Source organism: Anastrepha obliqua, chromosome 1, assembly GCF_027943255.1.
Source record: "Anastrepha obliqua isolate idAnaObli1 chromosome 1, idAnaObli1_1.0, whole genome shotgun sequence".
Classification (NCBI taxonomy): domain Eukaryota; kingdom Metazoa; phylum Arthropoda; class Insecta; order Diptera; family Tephritidae; genus Anastrepha; species Anastrepha obliqua.
In genome coordinates this window covers 141,757,097-141,777,247 of record NC_072892.1, presented here as the reverse complement: position 1 = coordinate 141,777,247, position 20,151 = coordinate 141,757,097, and the positions used below count along the sequence as shown (strand labels likewise).

The following is a 20,151-nucleotide window of genomic DNA, read 5'->3' as shown; positions in this document are numbered from 1 at the left end:
AGCACTGCAGTTAAGGGGTTACATACGTCCAGCAGCGCCAGAAATGCGCTAAAAGGAAAACCGATTTTAGAAGGGATAACAAAATCACTTGACCCAAAGTAAAATGAAAAAAAAGTTGCTCCCCGGTCTGCATCATTTCTCCTTGAAATGTTGATGGCCCTTTAAAAAGTTAAAAAAATCTTGTAATAATATTCTTGTAGTTGTAGTTTATCGAGCCAGATTTTTGAATTCCCAAAAATTTTGCAATTTACGGCATTTAAAAAAAAATATGCGTTTTACGTCTTAAATGTCACACTTTATGTTTATAAAATTTTTTGATAAAAATATCAAAAATCAAGTCTATAGCGAAAACACTTTCGAATATTAAAAAACAACCGCATCAAGAAATATTAAAAACTGTATGAGTTATCATGCAGACCGTGCGGGAAAAAGTAGTTTCGAGAAAAACGAGTTTAAAGTTTGGGGTACAGGAGCGCGCGGACCGCTCTCTACCTAGTTAACGGGCTGTAGAAGCTATAATATTGGGAATTTCCGCATGAAAATTTCACAGTATATTCTTAAGATACTAAACTTTCGAAATATCGAAAAAAGTTGATTTTTTGGAAATTCTGGACGTATGTAGCCCCTTAAAATGGAATTTGCGAAAGAAGATTCCCAACTGAGTAGTGGAAAAAACCAAAAAATTTATAAAGAGGCTTTTGGAGTTTTCCCTTAGAATCCTTTTTATTTTTATGAAAATGCTTTAACTTCAATTAACAGAAACTCGGAGGTTTGTTATTGCCTGTCGAGGAGCTATCGCTATTAGAAAAAAAATGTTTCTATCAACTAGTTTCCCCCTCTGTGCACTTCCGAACCACAAAAAGGAAATCAATGAAGATTGAGTTTTAGGGTTTCAATATTAAAGTGCAACAGGAAATTGCTTAGATTAGTAGAGCACCAGTGGCTGCTAAGGCAGTTCTAATATTACCAAGTACGTGCGAGAACCTCCAAGTAGAAAATGGAGATGAAACTGCCTTCGTAGGTGTCACAACATTACTTCTGCGGTGGGTTTGCATGGCAAGTGATTTAGAGTTTTTAATTGCGCCTGATCAGCTATAAGATGCTTGTTGGGGTGTTAATTACTGACAAGAATTTGGTATTCATTTTGTGAGTAACAAAATAATTGAAAGCTTGAACAGTGTTGTCATCACAGAATTCGTATCTGTAGTGGTGCTAAACATTGGTTGTTGTTTTTAGGTGCATGAGAACTGTCGATATCAAAAACTATGGTTTGGCAGCTGAGAATGGCAAGGTTTAGTATGAGCTCCCGGAGCTTCTGGCGCGTCACCAAAGATGTGTGTGGCCTTCACGTTGTCTTAAGTGACCCACTTTGCATCGCCAGTCACCATCCGCTTCAAAAACGAGTCGATTTTGTTGCGATTCAGAAGCGATTCGCATGCATCCATACGGGCAAAAATGTTTTTTTGCGTCAAGTCGTGTGGCACCCATACATCGAGCTTCTTTTTGAATCCAAGCTTCTTCAAATGGTTTATAACGGTTTGATGACTCATGCCCAGCTCTTGGCCGATGCTACGGCTGCTACTATGCCGGTCTCTTTCGATCAATTCAGCGATTTTATCGCAATTTTCGACGACAGGCCTTCCGGACCGTGGCGCATCTTCGATCACCTCTGCACCAGAACGAAAACGTTGAAACCATCGTTGTGCGGTGGAAATGGAAACTGTATCGGGTCCATAAACTGCACAAATCTTATTGGCAGCATGAGATGCATTTTTGCCTTTATCGTAGTAGTACTGTAAAATATGCCGTATTTTCTCTTTATTTTGCTCCATGTTTGCGACGCTATAACTCACGAACGACTAAAAGCAAACAACAATTAATCAAACACGTGTTAGCACGTGAAAAGAGCTTTCCAAAAAGCTCTAGCGTGAACCGATGCGACGAATGCAACTAGAACTACGCGCTTGCAAAGACAAGCTTGCGGAAATACCTCAAGAAGTTTTGGCCAACCTTATATATATAATTGGCGCGTAAACCCTTTTTGGGTGTTTGACCGAGCTTCTCCCCCTTTTTGTGGCGTGCGTCTTGGTGTTGTTCCACAAATGGAGGGACCTACAGGGAAATACACTCGGAGGCTCAGCATTACCTGCCGAGTGGCGATCGCGATTAGAAAAAACTTTTTCTTACTTACAATAATAGTGACATATTGTGGCATAAAACCAAATCATTCCAATAAGATTTCTGGTTTGCATTATCTTTCAAGTTCTCAAGCTCGTCAAAAAAACACCCGATATATCGGTCAGTCGTATGCTTCTACTAACCCCACAAGTACTTTCTTTCTTACGCCCCTACCTTAATCACTTCGGCACTATTTTTTTCCACACACTTCGCATCTTCTCATTCCCTATTTTGCCACCTCATCACCCTACGAGCGTAAATTTCTTCCAACCCACCCATTAGCAGTGCGTGTACGCGTACCTCGAAAGATACAAATGACTTCGCTGGCAAACAAAACTTTTTTCCACTCGTCCACTTGGCTGTGCTGAGAAAGCAAGTAATCATAACAAAGCGGCGGACAAGGAAAGAAAAGAAAGCCGACAATTTCAAATAGCTAAGCGATAGTGAGGGTAGCGCCCACGACTAGACTTGCTTGCTTGTTCGTACGATTTTTATGGATGTATGCTTCTATGTGTGTATGTATGTATGTATGCAGGCTTGTTAATTTGTATGTTTGCACCCATTAAAAAGCTGTGAAGTGGCAGCGTTGAAAGGGCCATGACTTTCGTTGACATCGCAGGTCAAAATCGTTGATTTGATTTTAAACGCCCGCATTGTTCAACTCTTGCTGATGATGATGTTGCTACAGTTATTACGAGTATTTCTGCTGCTGCTGCTGCTGAAATTTAATTGTATCACTTACAATGAAATTTATTGCCAACACGCGCACGCTCAACACTTTCAATGCGCCTGTTGCTACTCTTTCCTTCTAATTCGCCTTATTGAATTTATTTACACAAATCATTTGACTTTTGGCATTGCAGTCAGCTGATAAAACTGTTTGCTGACATGCCGTCCAACTGATAAATTCCACTTGATTATTTGTGTACGTACATCTCTTTTCTTTGCTGCCGTCAAGCGCGTATGTATGTATGTGTGTGTGAAACTAATAATATTTGTACAGTTGTATTTGACTTATGGGTGATGCTGATTGTTAATTGAGCCGTTTGTTGTTGCCGCCATTGAGAACTTTACGAGATATGGATTGGAAAAATCAAAAACTCCCCTTTTTTTGTTAACCCTTCTATCTTAATTTAGCCAATTGTGTGAATCGAGAGACTATGCCATCCAAAGGAAGCAAGAAAACTATCGAAACGGGTGCATAATATCGACTTACATGAATGAAAACATAAATAGTAAAGATTGCTACCACACAATAAGAAAGCAAAAAAAAATCACATACCAAAGTGATAAGTGCCAAGTGACAAGTGTTAAGTGTTACGTGTTTCGTATTGCGTTTTACTACTTTGTTGCTCTGCTGCATTGATTTTTTTTTTTTTTTTGTGGTTATCCGAAATTACTTGACTTATTTCGCGCATTTCATTAAAAATATGACAAATGAGTGGATCGATTGGTCGGATTGCCGTTTGCGTGCACCCATACGTGCCGGCTACAATCATCATCAATCGCTGCTCAATAACAACTACACTGGATTTTCGAATAAATTCCATTTGCGAACGCATAAACTGCAACAGTTGCATACCTCCGGCGCGAAGCTAAAAGGTGATTTATCTACTAAATAACTCTGTACATATTTGCCGCGCATACTTGAATAAATAAATACGTAGTTAGTTCTAAAACTGTATAATTTAGTACTGAGTGCAATTGCTGGTGATTAGCCTTTCGTGGCAACTGTAATTGGATGTTAATCAAAGAGGCGTGCGGCGTTAACGATTTCAATTTGAATAAACACTTCAATAAAGCCTTAGCGCCCTGCAGTAAGAAATTAGAGTAGTCTCTCAAAGTGAAGCTTAGTACCGCACCATACTTTTCGAGATTATCGCCGAGCTACGGCTAACAGCAACGAATGCTGCCATCAGAATGAAATAAGGTGGTTTTTGGAATGCTACCCTAGACTTTAGAAAATAGTTTAAGGTAAAGCTTAGGTTAGGTTGACCTGGCTGGCTGAAAGCCATCACATAGACCTATTGGTCCTTAGTGGAGCTTGACCCTTATGCTTCCTTGTAGTAAGCTTCTTGTAATAAGCTTGCGTTCTTTGGGAATCTAAATAAGCTCCAACCCAGAGGGACACTCTAACCCCTCATATTGTAGAGCTTCTAAACATTTCATGCGGGTTTTAGCTAATGCAGGGTAAGAACATAGAAGGTGCTCTAGAGTTTCCCTTTGTCCCAGTTCATTGCAAAATCTGCAGCTATCATTGCTTGCAACTCCCATCTTGCATGCGTATGCCGCTAACAAATTGTGACCTGTCAGTATACCTATGATAGTTCTGGTTTCCTTTCTAGACAGGGCTGGTACGAATTTGGCGTATTTATCTGCATTATGTGACCACATGATTTTCGCGGTTTTGCAGGTGACTAGATTGTGCCACCTCCTGCCTATCCATGTCACCAGCGATGCCATTGTATACCGTATTGAAAAGTTTCAGTATGTCGTTTTCTTGTTTGAATTGTATGTAAACAGCGCTTTTGGCAATCTCATCTACAATATTGTGTCCTGCAGTGCCTTTATGTAACCGTCTGTTTGCGGCTAGTCTCTCTATGACTTCCCTGGCCTTAAGAATGTTTTTAGATGAAATTTCATATGAGTTTATTGTCTTTATTGCCGCTTTACTGTAAAACATATATACTTATGTGGGAGTTGCTCGATGTCCTTGCTAGTGCTATTTCTGTAGCCTCTCCTACCACAAAGACTTCTGCTTGAAAAATAAGGTACAATTTTCCACGCGAAAGGAATGGGATTTGAGGTTCAGCAGTCAAAGAGCATACAACTGTACTTATACAGACGGATCCAAGATGGATAGCAGCGTCGGCGCCGGTATATATTCGAAAGACCTCGAAACTTGGAAGACTTTTCGCCTGGGAAACTCGACTAGTATTTTTTAAGCAGAAGTTCTTGGGATAAGGGAAGCTTGCAAGACAATTAGAAACTATCTATAACAACTATCGCAAGTATTTATTTTTTCCGATAGTCAACCAGCCATCTTAGCTTTAAAGGCACCTACAACCAATTAAAAAATCGTCACAGAATGTAAAGAAGAACTTAATGCTTTAGCGCGCAAGACAGACATCACTTTCCTCTGGGTACCTGGCCATAGAAGTATACAAAGAAATGAGAAAGCCGATGAACTAGAAATAAATGGGGCATCCTATAACGAATCCTAAACGATAGAAATAGGAGACGCAAAAGGGAGAGCTTCTCGCTATTCCAGAAGCAGGCCGTTGACAGATAGACTAATACGGATACCTGCAAAATAACTAAACAAACGTGGCCCAATTTCAACAAATCCAGAACTCACGAGTTTTTAAGGAGGCCACGATCAGATATATTCAGGATTACGTCAACAATAACCGGTCACTGGCCTTTGAGAGATCATGCCAGGAAAGTGGGGTGGCCGTACAACGATAGATGTAGAAGCTGCAATTGAAAAGAAGAAAAATGGAAATAGTCCTTCACTATCTGTGTGAGTGCCCAAGTTTGGGTCCTCTACGCTATAGAATGCTGGGGGATTCCCGATGGTTAACTTGTAAGAAATTACAGAAAAGAAAATAGACGGCATTGGGAGATTCAAAGTCAACTCAAGATGGTTCGACTAATAAATACTAGTAGAGCTGCAAGTGTTTTATCAAAATGGGATATTTTGTGCTAATGGGGTCTGGGCTGTGTCACTCAGTAACACCTCTACCACCACCTTTATCTCCGAACTAGTGCAATAAAGATTACACCGAGGAGCAGTTAGTGTTTGGTTTTTCGACATCTTTATTACGCATGCTGGGAGTGTTAATGCCGAAAAGTTAAGGCGCAAAGTCGCTAATCTCAGAATGGATAATACTAAGTCCACATGCTTTTGATTTCAATAAATTAGATATCTAGTAATGTATCGATCAAACAATTTAAATTGTATGCTCGGCACTCCAAGGTGAACTTCACACTACACAAATTCTTTTGCTGTTTTTTGTTTGTTCCATTCAGATGTGAGTTACAGGCTGTTGACAATGGTGCCTTTACAGTTTTTGATAAAGGCGAAAATGCATGCCAAGCCGCTGAAATTGTGAATGGTCTTTATGGTGCCGATACTGGGACAGCTAAGTACGTGCAATTGTCATCGATTTCGTTCAGGCATTTTTGATGTTAAAGAAAATGTTGAAAATGTCTCAGGTAAACTCACAGAAACTGACATGTTAGTAGTCGTGGCATCGCCAAGAGCTATAGATTGACCATTGCGCAAAACTCGATTTAAACAGAAGCTCGATGTTTCTGCGCCACACCAATTAACACAAAAAAACATGATGGATCGAATTTCCATCTACGCAGCATTAGCCAAACCGACACATTTCTTATACGGATGGTGACTGGGGAAGGGAAATAAGTCACTTACGACAGGAATGTTCTACTGTGCATGTGGTGGGATTGGGAGCGATTGACCAGAAACGGCCAGAATTGGCCAACAGAATAGGTGTTGTTGATTTTGTTGACGCAAAGCCACACGTCTGTAATGACTCGCCAAAAACTAAGGAAGCTTGGTTGGAAAGTTTTAATACATCCACCATATAGTTCGGCCCTAGCACCAAGTGATTACCGCCTTTTCCTCTCATTGCTTCCTGAGTGATACGAAATGGGTATCAAGAGAAGATGCGAAAATCGATTACGCCGCAAGTAAATTTTTTAAAAACGGACGCCCATTTTTGCTTAAAATTTATTTTTTTAATTATTAGGATCAGCCGAAGACTAAATTGTCGTCCATCCCTCCGAAAATTTTTGACTTTAATTGATTACATGGATTTATAAGTATGTCTTTCTTTTCATTTCAGATGTGCCAACACAAATTCCACCACTCACCCCGGGTACAAATCGAAAGGTAGCCGAAGTGTTAAAGGCCTCTTTCGCATCATGGGAGAAGGAGGTGCAGAACTGCAATATTACCAAAGGTAATCCAAATTTAACCATAATCATATTGATAATTAATAGCTTTAGAAAATGATCCAAAAAAAGTATAACAGCTTCCTCAGAGCATCTCTTACCGCGAGCTATCGTGTGTTCAGCGTCATTGGCGCTTCCCAGTTGCTTGGGATCGCTTACCTTGTCCATGTGGTATAGATATCTGCGGAAGTATCCGTAGTCCGAGAGTTACTTAGTTAAGAAGTAGTTCACTTTGCCGAAGATCCTTTGCCGCCGCTGCATGATTTGGCAGCTCCGTTTCGCGACGCTAGGGATGATGTGTTTCTTCCAGGAGTACCACGCATTCATTCGTTTCCGAGCCATGAGATCGACGGGTATCTCCTCGCTGATTACAAAGACTGCAGCGCCAAAGACAGTGTGGTAGGCTGAGACAACTCTGAGTGCCACTATTTGTTACACAGCCTCCAGTGCTTTGCGCTTGGCTTTGCAGTTTGACACAATTGCCCATATTTCGCTGCCGTATAGGAGAATTTGAGTTTGAGCCTTCTTGGAGCCACCAATATTTGCGATTAATCCTCTTAGCACTTTCGTGACCTTTGCTGCTTTGGTAGCCGCATTCTGTATATGGGCCCAGAAAATAAGCCTGTAGTCAAGAAAAATGATAAGAATGACTTCGGCCTTATGTTTGGGGCGTTCCAGGCCGTCGTCCTCAAGGCATATTTGCGTCATTATCATAACTTGGTTGAGCTTGCGCCTAGTGTTCCTATTGTCCCGGGCTGTTATGACCGCCGCTATATCGGATGCGTATCCCACTAGATATGTATCTTCTGGCATTTCTATGCTCAAGATCTCATCGTAGCTCAGAATGCGATAGGTTTTTGTGGCAGTGGAATAACATAGTACTTTCATTTGATTGTTTGATTGGCTTCTTTAAATCTCCCCAAAGGTTTCCGATGGGGCTTAGGTCGGTTGACTGGCTCGGCCAACCCACAACTTCAACATTATTTTGTAAAAACCATTCACGTACTAACATTTGCCAGTGACACAAAATTCATTGGATCTTCCATAAAAAGCCACCAAATGGAATATTTTCTTCATCATCATGGTAGCATCACCTCTTGAAGTTTTTCTTAAAATTACCGAATACTGCAAGTGTCTTTCAGGCAGAAGTCTTTGCGATCCTGCAGGCAAGCAGAATGATTAAGGAACGCAGGAGCGAGGGAGATATGAACATTTTTTCTGATAGTCAAACTGCGATCAAGGCTCTGACGACGTCATGGTGCCTTTGGCCCCCGTACAATAACCGCCGGACTCAAAAAGTCCTGCTGTGGACTCCACGCCACTCAATTTCCATACTCCTAGCGGTGTTTACCACTCGTTGGACAATCGGCACACACGCAGAAAAGCGAGGTTTACCATTTAATCCCATTTAAATTGCTGATAAGCTTGCCAGGAGGGGGCCAACTGAATTGATCTCAGATCCCATTGCAGAAGCTGTGGGGGCTCTTCAGAGAAGGAGCCTGTTGCGCACTTTCTCTATAAATATCTAGGTTTGACAGCTAGACGATTAAGGTCGGCAGCCTAGGGAAGTGCGTCTACTTAAATCCCATCAATCTTCTCCTTTGCATTCGCAACAGCTCTGGTTGGTTGCAGATATCTTCCTGTTGGAGGTCTCGTAACGATATCAAAACGGCGCTTTAATGATACTTGGAGAGTTCCAGTGTGGCACTTCAACCATTTCACCTACCTCCTACCCATCTCAGTTTGAAAAATTCACCACACTTAAACTAGCGTCGAAAAACCGGCCCTAAGGCTAATAAAGTGTCGGCACTCCAATTTTATACAACATTTCAAACAATCTTAATTTACTTGTTTTTGTTTCCCATTGATAATATTACCCCAAATATTATTCCCAAACATTTACTCCCACGCTTCGTTTATTTACAGCTCAATGTTGAAAATGTTGTATTTTCGTGTAAAAATACATAATAACATAAATAAATTAGCTCAAGTCGCAGCTTGTTAATATTCCCAACATATTTAGACGCGTAATATTAATTAAGGGAAATTACAAGTGAAATAAAAAATGACGCCGACAACACTGTTAAGTGAGCCTATCGAATGCATACAAATAGCCAACTTTTTAATTTTAATATCTTTTCTTTTTTTCTACAAAATATTGTACGTGCATATGAGGAAAAATTCCCATTGTATTTTAAGCGATTTTTAATCATTACATGCATATTAATTTTATTTAATTACCGTTTGCTTTTGTTTTGCTTTGTCTTTTGAAGATCCGCGCGAATGGACGGAGGAGCATGTCATCTATTGGCTTAATTGGGCAATCAAAGAGTTCTCCTTGGTCTCGATGAATTTGGAGCCGTTTATAAAAATGAAAGGACGTGATATGATTGAATTAGGCAAAGACAAGTTTCTAGCGATAACACCGCCATTTACGGGCGATATTTTGTGGGAACACTTAGATATACTGCAGAAAGGTGAGTGAATAGAGAAGATGGAAAAAATGCATATAAAAGGGAAAACAGGCAGTTATGGGAGATACTACAAGTTGTGAATGCGCGCGCGTGCGCGGGTGTATGTGCAGTATTGGTTGTTAAAAATTATAGAGAAAAAATGATTCGCTTCAAAAAGGTCGATCGCTTTATGCTGCAGCGCCATGTTAGTTGAAGTGGCACTTGGAATATTAATGTATTGGAGGCGCCAACAGAAATTCGTTAAAATGCTTTTATGTATGGTATGATTGAATATTTTTCTTTTTCGTTGGAAGCAGTGCAGCTATTAGCAGCATGTCAAGGACATGGTTTGGAAATTTAATAGATTCAAATTGATTTTATGCAGCAGAAATCGTGGGCGCCTCATACTTTTTTTACCTTTGTTTAACTTCGAGCAAACAGCCTTTAGACGTTACAAAATTAAATGAGAGTAACTTTTTATGTAAACTATTTTTTTACTGCTGCTCAAGGTATATCAAAACATACATACATACATAAGAAATAAATCGAGTTAAATTTCTCGACAACAATAACAACAGGACTAGTGCCTACCGCTAGGAAATGTAAAAGAAAATTTAATTTAAACTTCCGCTAATACAACTAAAGGCCAAACAGTTGGGTGGCAAAGTGATTGTTTGGCTGGAAGTGAAAGGGTAGCAAATTGCAGCTGCCGTTTCGCCAGCTAACCTGTTGCGTCAATGCACACACGCACACACTCTCACATGCTCCTAGTCGCATATCTCTGCATATCTTCGTGTTTGTGTGTATGTACACTCTCTGACCACTTCGATTGTCCTAACTCACTTTGACGCTTTTCTAACCAACTAAATAACCAGCCAACGGTCGATATGAAAAAAAAAAATACAGAAATGTTAGAGTAGAGGTAAAAAATAAAACTACAAGCGCACGCGAAAAATGCTTGCACTTATACGCACACATCCACAAGGCAGCATAACGCTTTCAAAGCGGATGTCTTCGAGGTAACAAAATCACCGCGGTGGATGTCTGCTCAGCCGCCGGCGGGTGTAACAGCAATCGGACCAGCAGCAGCAGCAATAGCAGCAGCCTTCCTCTAAATGCCCGCTGAGTTTTCATTGATTTTCCACTTCCACTTGTACGTTGTATCACTTTGTATTATTGGAACAAATTCGATTGTGAATGGGTTAACTTGGCTTGTGCCTCAATTTTTGCCTTCTGCTACTCCTGCGATTGAGTTAAATCAGCAACGTTCGGTCGCGTGCTTCGCCTTTCGTTGGTCACTACTCTGTGAGTCTGCTATCTAAGTACCACATGAATTGTTGCTTTCTTCGCTGCTTTGTTGATGGCTACCTTGTCGGAAAGCAGCTTGTTGCGCTGATAACGTTAATGGTTCAAAGGAAGCAGACAATAATCGTAATCATATGAAAATTTGCTTATCGCCCAATGTTGCGCAGAAAAAAATACGCATTTCTGAATCAGAATTTATGCTTGATTGAAGGGAAAAAGTTTAGAATTGCATGGCAAAAAGGTCATCTATTGGTGTAGTGGTAATATTTTGCTGATTTGGCTAGCATGAAAGGTTTTTGAAGGCCTAGCGCCGGTTTTTTAGGAAAACGAAAATCACTAAAAGCGCTGTTTTCACTTGAAAAATATCTACCTTTAAGACTTCATTACTTAGAAAAAAAGAGTATTCGCAAAGAGGCAAACTCAGTGATTCCCAAAATCGCTAGGTGGATTATTTTCTTAAAAGTATTTAAAAAAAAAGTATTGCTAAGTTGAACGAGCAGCTCTTAAAAAGTCAACTCGTTAATCGGAGAGGCACATTCTGACTATCAGGATCGATTTCTCTCAACCCAACTAAAAATAAATAAGTACAGTCCAATCGTGATAGTCCGACACATACGGGACCGACTCGTTGTCGGATTATCAAATATTCCGGACTACCGAAGGTTCCATTTAATGACACGAAAAGACAGAAAAAAATCACATCAACACCGTCAGAAATTGCGAGAGAACTGGCGTCGTTCAAATTTAATGACAAATACGTTGTGACCGGGAAACAAAACACAATCCCTTTCTGCTGCTCTGCTACGACTGATCAAAACAAAATAATGCCAATTGCATCCATAGACGTTATGAGGTTGTCGGATTACCGAACGTGTCGGATTAAAAAATGTCGGACTATCACTATTGTACTGTACGAGTAAAATAAACCATCGGAACCTTGTTTCAGTTCTTCCTACAAGACAGCCCACGGTCTAAAATAAAAAAAAAAACAGTATTAATTCAAACCCCAATGCAAATAAAAATAAATAAGTAAAATAAATCATCGCAACCTTTGGCAGTTCTTCCAACTAGACTGCGAACAAACGGCCTAAAATCAATAGAAACGGCCTCCATTCTTGGGCTTGAAAGTCTCGTAATGGCCGTCAACGCATTTGCCTGTCAAGTTGTGAAGGCGTTAAACTTCATAATTGATATCAAAGTATTCAAAGGAACCTGGTATTCATAGTATATTTTGCAAGTTTCCAGAGAATTTTGCGTAAGCGCTAATGATAAGAGTAATCAATAGCTGCCGGGTTCCAACAATCTAAAATTTACCATATTGTGAAAAAGAAAGTTAAATTTTAAATTACCCTACGAAACTTAGGTAAGTGAAATTGTTCATGTGCCAGTCTGGCACTCCCCAAGTTAGGTTTTCAACTTTAGAGAGCAGTAAAAGGGCTATTTGATGTTTTCATCCAAGGAGCGGCCTTGAAGGCCGTCTGCAGGCTGAAATGCAATCGAACTACGGCTCCTGTCCGACGTTTCTGTCCCTGTCCAATGATTCTCTCCACTCCCCTTAACTCCATGCCGTTAGGAGTCGTACTTGAAAATAAATACAGTGCGGTGCTGTCAGAGGCTCAATTGTGGTCAAACTCTGAAAACGAGCCCGTGGAATCTAGAGGGATAAAACTACACTTTGCTATTGGAATGCATGCATCTGTGTTTCAAGCTGAGGTGCATGTAGTTCAAAAAGCAAAAACTTTGTTGCGGAAAACAGGTGGAGATGCAGATTTCTACGTGTGTCTAGTGATAGCAAAACTGCGTTCACGGCCTTAGACAGCCCTCCAACTACTTCAAGGGTAGTTGAATCCTGTAAATCCAGGTTGAAATATGTCGGTAGACCTCGAAACCTCTGACTCTTTAGCTAGAATGGGAACTGAGATCAACTTCTTTGGTCCGGAGCCCTTTCTGCCACTCGCTTCTACAGCCATCATAGTCACGGTTATCAAACGGATTACTTCAACCCACAAGCTAGTTGGCAGGCTAAGAGTGGCTGCAGACAGACAGAACTGATGTTACCTGTCATGTCCGACGAACTGTCGCTGATCCTCCTGTTATTAAGCAGAAGAGACTGTAGGCAGCTGGTTGAACTGATGACCGGCACTCTGCCCAGAATATGGATAGGAGCATGAGACGACGGACCACTTTCTGTACGTCTGCCCGGCCTTCGCTCGAATCAGACTTGATGTCTTTGGCACTGATGTGTTAAGAAGTGATCACTTTGGCTCCTTGGAAAATTAAAAAAAGGAAACCCGGGTGCATTTCAATGGACTTAATATGGTTTGAGTGCAGTGCTTGCACAAACAAACAAACAAAAATAATATTGTATATGGGTCAGAGAACCGCGCACAGTTCCGCCTAACAAAGCCTAATGTTGACTATTAAATTTGAAATTCAATAAAAAAGTAATGCCAGGATCTTTGGTTTCATCAGGAGTTTCAAAGAAAGAGTTTGATATACTTTTCCGAGTGAACAAAGGTATTTGATATTTTAATATTTAATATTCAAAGAGAGCCGATTCTTAGTACACCAGAGATGCAAATTATCAATATCCGATTGAAGTTTACGCATGCCGTTCAGATCTTTTATGAAAGCAAAATTTTTTTAAATCATCTGCACAGGGAAAAACTCTGCGTAAGAAAAACTACAACGTTAATAAACAGAACAAATAGTAAGAGCCTAAAATACTTCCTTGAGGAACCTCGTCAGAGAGATAGGATTTGATCCATTGCAGGAAAACCGAATGAAATCCAAAGCAACCTAATTTAATTTACTAATTGAAATAAACTTTTGCTGCAGATTGTATTTCTACTTTTTTTTCTATTTCTGACGAATTATAAAACAACAACGATTATTTATTTATCAGTTTCTCGAATTTGTGTGCATTTATAATTTAAATTTATTTTACGTTTATATTATTTATTTAATTATTTGTTGTTATTATTTTTTGTTTATAAATTTAATTTTTATTTATACTTAGATTGTGAAAAATGCGGCGTTGATGATGTAAATTCACAACAGAGCGCCTTTGAGGCGGCCACCACTGCGTCAGTCTGTGGATCAGATCATCAAGTGGGCAATTATTTAGGTAATAACGGCAATAACAATAACAATAATAACAACAGTCACCGATTAGCACCCGATTACGCAACACCGCCATCCAGTGATAAAAGTAGCTTCCATTCGCCCTCGGTGCATCACAGCGGTGAGTAAAGTCAAAATCATTTTATTTTTTGTTAATTCGTAATTGTTTTTTTTGTTTTGAGTTTTTAAAATCAGAAGGGGATGGGTAATTTTGCAAAAGTTAAAAAAATGTTACATATATGTTATACAAGGTGGCGTAAAATTATTCCCCAATTTTAATAATTATTTTTCTAATTCAAATACAAAAGTAGAACATTTTGAGGGTTAGAAATCTTCATTTTGACATTTGGACACTTTGACAGCTGTCTAGTTTACAAGTGTCAAATATTATTGACGTACGGCGCCATTTGCAAAATTTAAAAATCTTTTGGCGTTAATCGGAATTATCTCAAGAATGAAGTGCAACTAATGTGGATTGATAGCGTAAGGCTAATCACCTACCCTGTCAGAAATCAAATAGATTAACGAAACCAACGCAAGACAAGTCTTGTTGAGGCCCAATGCTCCCGAGGGTAGTGAACAAGGAAAAAAAATGCGGAGTGACAGCCGCAGTAGACGAATGAGTTAGTGCGTGACTACCACTCCGGAGTGCATAGGTTCGAATCTCCGTACATCGAACAGCAAAATGATAGAAACAGTTTTTTTTAATAGCGGTCGTCCTTCGGCAGGCAATGGCAAGCCTTCGAGTGTATTTCTGCCATGAAAAAGCTCCTCATAAAAAACCATTTTCCGATCGGAGTCGGCTTAAAACTGTAGGTCCCTCCATTTATGGAACAATTGGGGAAATTTTCGATGGCAACATTGCCGAAAAATAACAGTTCATATCTATTGGGAATGAAAACTAATGAATCTTTTAAAGAGAAGAACAAGAAAGACTGGGTGCAATGCTAATTTGCACTAATACGTTCGAAATTACATTCGTTTTTTCATATTTCGGAGCAGTTTGCGAAATAGGATTTTAAAATTTTTTCATAAATAATTATTTCTAAGTATCAGGGCCGCTAATTCCTGCATTTTCTGTCTGCGGTCCAACTTTTCTGGTCCATATCAGCTATTCCCAACGCCCGTCTGGCACTCTACAATTTGAATCGGAATTAACTGCGCTAATCCCGTAATCCCGCTTAACGCTAGCGGCTGTCTAGGCTGTAGGCACCGTTTAGATATAATAAGAAATGTTTGCGATGTGAAGAAGTGCAAAGTGCGAAAATGTATAATTTCTAATTTACAAGCGGATGCCATAGATTTCAAATATTCTCAGTTCGAATATTTATTTTGCCAAATTTTGTTTTTCGAAAATTTTGGAAAAATCAAGTTCACCAATTTGGGTAAACATATCTGGGCGAGCAGCTCTGCCGCGCTATCGTCTACTATTTATTTTGCGTGCGCATCCGGCGTGTGCCAAACTCACCAATAAGCACACACACACACACACGGACATAGACTGAATGATGCTTTAATGATCTGCACTGCATCACAGAAATATCACTACTACTTCCAACCGTAACCAAAACCATAAAATTGCCAAAAGAGTTTATTTTGACTTTTAATTTGAATGCTTCGTTTTGGTTTGATCGTTGATTTGTTTTTAATTTATGACATCGCTGTATATCGTTTATTAATTGCTAATTTGAACTTTGTTTGGACAAACTATTAATTTTATTTGCTGTTTGACTAATTTATTTACTATATCTGAGCAATTCGAAATGAAATGAAACGGAAACTCATTTTCAAAAAAATAAGAGGTAAAAAATATTAGACATTAACATTTGAGCACACGAAAAAAAAAACAAAAAAAATACAAAATTTATAGCAAAAGGGGACTATCGTTAAATGAATTCTTCTGTTATATAGCGACTACTATACGAATGAAGGCGATCGTACGCCCGCTTTGGCAGGGTAGCTAATATCGTTGGATGCGCTTGGCGCCAGCCACCAGCCACCGACCGCCAACGGCGTGCGCTCAGCCCACGTACGGTGCTTTTTTCTTCACCTTCACCTTCACCACCTACTTCTGCTTCTGCTACATTCGATGATGTTTACAACATTTTAAATAATTTCGCTTTAGCGCGATACAAATTGAATTAAAGCTATTGCTGCTGCTCCCTCGTGGCATTTGGAGCTATCATTGAGATAACTCCAATAAGAATATTAATGATATACAAATTTTAAGTTGCAGATACATTTGTAACATTGACAACTCAGCCACATGCGTTTTCTACTTGTGCGTATGTATGTGTGTACGCATACTAAATGAATTACTATATTTGTGTGCTTGTGCATTTCCTTTTCGAAATCTTCGCTCGGCTGTCATGGTGTTAACTTGATGTAGTGCATAAGCAATAAATTTATTTATCGTATTTATTAATATTCACATATTCACGGTGGCTTAATTGAGCTGGTGGCATACCACAAATTAAATGGGAAGAGATAAAAACGCCACAACACACCAGCAAACAAACGTAGCTGAATCTACACACACATACTCAAATGAAAGCATACATAATTTCTTCTTTTTTTTAGTTTTAATTAATAGCATTGGGATGCTGTTGCTGCGTTGCTACTAACTTCGGATGACATGGCATAGTGGCTCACTTAATACTAATTTCTTGACCGCCACTCACTTGTCCGCCTTTGCTTGCCACCGTCTGTCAGTGCTGTTGACATTATAATAAATTAGTTGAATTTATGGGCATTGCACATCATACTTATGATGTGAAACGATGGCTAGGCAAATAAAATGATATAAATGATCAGAAATGGGCAGAAATGTACAGAAATAGTAATAAAATTTAATTAATTAAATGACGCAAAACTTAATAAAATTTGTTGAAAAAGCTATGCAAATGAGGTCAGAGTGTAGACAAAGTGATCAAACTGCGCGTAAGTAAGTCAATTCAAATAATGGGGCATAATTAAATAAACAAAATAACACAAATTCAAACAAATTTTTATCAAATGGTAGAACGTAGCAGTGACAATCAGATGGGGGAGATCGATTTTGGCCCAAATTTCGTGACAGAAGTGCTTGGCAATCAAATGCCAGTCTGAGCCATAACGTAACTTGAATGCCAAAAACGGCAACAGCATCTGCATCTGCTTCCAGCAACTCACATCCGTAGGTGAGCAAGGGGTGAATGAATTGGCCAACTGCAGATCAGCAGTTACCCCACAAGGAACAAAGCCAATAATCGGGATCAGTTCTACCGAAATCATGAAGTAGATCAGCGATTATGTATGCAATTTACATAAAGAGCGATGGTCCATTCTTAAACGCTGCAGAACTGCAAAGTGTTTTGTGACAAACCCGAACAGAACACTGTCAAACTTTCTACTAAAACTTGGAAGGAAAGACGTCCGGTTAATGGTCGGTATTATTACAGGACACAACCCACGGGGTCAGTATATAACCACCATTCATTTATTGAGAACCCAATTTGCCTGTCTGGCTTAGAGGAGGCTGATAGCACTCAGCGTTTTCTCTGTGAATGTCTGGACATGTCCTAGGCAGACGGCGACAGTAATCGGCATTACGGGCGCAGTTATTTGTGACTAAAATTGTAGTGTGACCGAAGGTTGTTACGCGGATTTGTAAACACCTGGTTAGCTTATTGCATAGTTTGTCGATAAAACATGGACCACAGCCAACAAATACAGGAATTAGCTGGAACTAAGAAATAATTATTTATTTAAAAAAAAAATCTTAAATTGCTATTCTCAAACTGCTCCGAAATATCAAAACTATTAATATAATTTCGAACGTGTTAGTATAAACTATTGGGTTGGCAACTAAGTAATTGCGGATTTTTTCTAGAAAATCAAAGACAATTTTTTCATGGAACTAAATAACTTTATTCTGTAATGTATTGCCAATTTTAGTCAATGACCTTTTGCCATCTTTCAGGCAGCATCATAATCCCACGTTCATAAAACTTCTGGTTTTTATTAGCAAAAAAAAATGAATCAGGTACGATTTGACATCATCACCATTATTGAAGTTTTTACTATTCAAGGAGTTTTGTAAAGCTCGAAACAAAAAGTAATCAGATGGTGCAAGGTCAGTACTATATGTTGGATGTAGCAAAGCATCCCAACCAAGCTCCAATACTTTTTGCCGAGTGGCCAAAGATGTGTGTCATCTTGCATTGTCATGATGGAATACAATACTTTTTCGATTTGTCAATTCGGGCCGCTTCTCTTCAACTGCATTGTTTAATTTCGTTAGTTGTTCAATGTAGACATCAGAATTGATCGTTCGGTTGGGTGGTAAGGGTTCAAAGTAGACAATTCCTTTGTAATCCCATCAAACTGATAACAAAACCTTCTTTTGATGAATATCAGCTTTTGATTTTGTTTGATTTGGTTCACCTGGCCTGCTCCACGATATTTTGGCAAACAACCCATTTTACATCGCCAGTTATCAGTCGTTTTAAAAATGGATAATTTTCATTACGTTTCTTTAGCAAATCGCAGCTGTTAATGCGTTTCTTTCAGTTCGTGAGGAACCCATGTATCGATTTTTTGAACATAGCCAAGTTGTTTTAAGCGATTTTCAATGTATGTTTGTGATACATGCAGCTTCTCTGCAATCTCACGTGTTGTACTGTAACAATCCGAAGCTGGACGACCAGAACGTTTTTCATCTTTGAGTGAAAAATCATCAGAACGAAATTTGGTAAACCAATTTTGACACTGCCGTTCTTTTAAGGTTTCGTCACCATAAACAGCTCATAACTTTTTGTGAGCTTGCGATGCGGTTTTTCCTTTGCGGAAATAAAAAAGCAAAATATGACGAAAATGTTCCTTTTGATTTTCCATTTTTGAACAAACGCCAAACGAAAACTACGCAACGGATCAAACAACTTTTTTTGCTGATTGACAGCTGAATTGCCAACTATCAAATAACAAAATGTGTTTTACATTTGTACTACGTCTGCAATCCTAAAAATTCAACTGAAACCAACTATGAGTGAAATCCGCAATTACTTAGTTGCTAACCCAATAGCATTGCATCCACTTCTTCTCTTTAAAAGTTTCATTACTTTTCATTCACCATAGATATTAACTGTCATTTTTCGGCAATGTTGCCATTGAAAATTCCCCTAATCCGCTTAAATTATGGGAATTAAGTCGAGTTGTTGATTCGCATTAGTTGCACTTAAGGGGCTAGGTGGGTTTCAGAGGTTGAATAAGAAAGATTTTGACTATTTTGTTTTAGTATAGAAAATTATATATTTTATTTAAACAATTCACTATATCTAAGATACATATATAAACAGTATCTTGTGAAATTTTTGTTTAAAAATTTCGAAAACTCAGCCGTTGGTACCTCATCTTCCTTGACGTCTAAAAAAAATGCTCTTGCCGTGGACAGCATAACTCATTATTGGTTCATCTAAAATCAAAAAACCAAAAGAATTTCGATGGTACATGGATAAATCTCGTTGCTGTACGAAGGAAAAAAAAAATCCAAATTTGAATTTTTTACATGCTTTGAACCAAAAAACACATTTTTTAGTGTAATTTTCGGCATACATTGGCTCAAAAAAAAATAGTTGTAATAAATAAAAAACTAAATCCTTCGTTCAATAACTAGATAATGTTATTTCAAAGATTTGTACAAAATTTGAAGTAAATCGCTTCATAACTTTTCGAGATATCGTGTCCACCGACTTAAAAAATGGAGTTTTGAGATAAACACGTATACCTGCGAAGCGCTCAACTGACGTGGCCTAATTGGCGGAACTTCTGAAGGGTCTATCTCTTAGAATTTTACTCGGATCGACTTAAAATTTTAGGAGAGTATTTTAAACATACTGTACTATTTAATGAGACAAAAAAACAAAAATCGATTTTTTGAAATTTTCAAACCCACCCACCTAACTTCTGAGATAATTCAAAGTAAAGTCGCTGATCCCTATTAACGTCACCGTCTATCTATGGTATTATGGGCTTCCGTTAAAGCAGGTTTAATTTATGCATTTTAACTCCTGAAATGTAGCTCTTTGTCCAAACCTACAGAATGCAGAAGTGTGGCCAACATCAGACCGTTAAT

The 20,151-nt window shown here is 38.9% G+C and overlaps 1 protein-coding gene across 1 annotated transcript; it reads left to right on the top strand.

The window, feature by feature from the left end:
- The first annotated feature begins 3,608 nt into the window (after window positions 1-3,608).
- On the top strand, window positions 3,609-14,168 carry LOC129237545 (ETS-like protein pointed). Its single transcript, XM_054872362.1, has 4 exons — window positions 3,609-3,780; window positions 7,050-7,166; window positions 9,432-9,635; window positions 13,936-14,168. Exons 1-4 carry the CDS (start codon window positions 3,609-3,611, stop codon window positions 14,166-14,168), a joined length of 726 nt encoding a protein of 241 aa, XP_054728337.1.
- The last annotated feature ends 5,983 nt before the right edge of the window (window positions 14,169-20,151 follow it).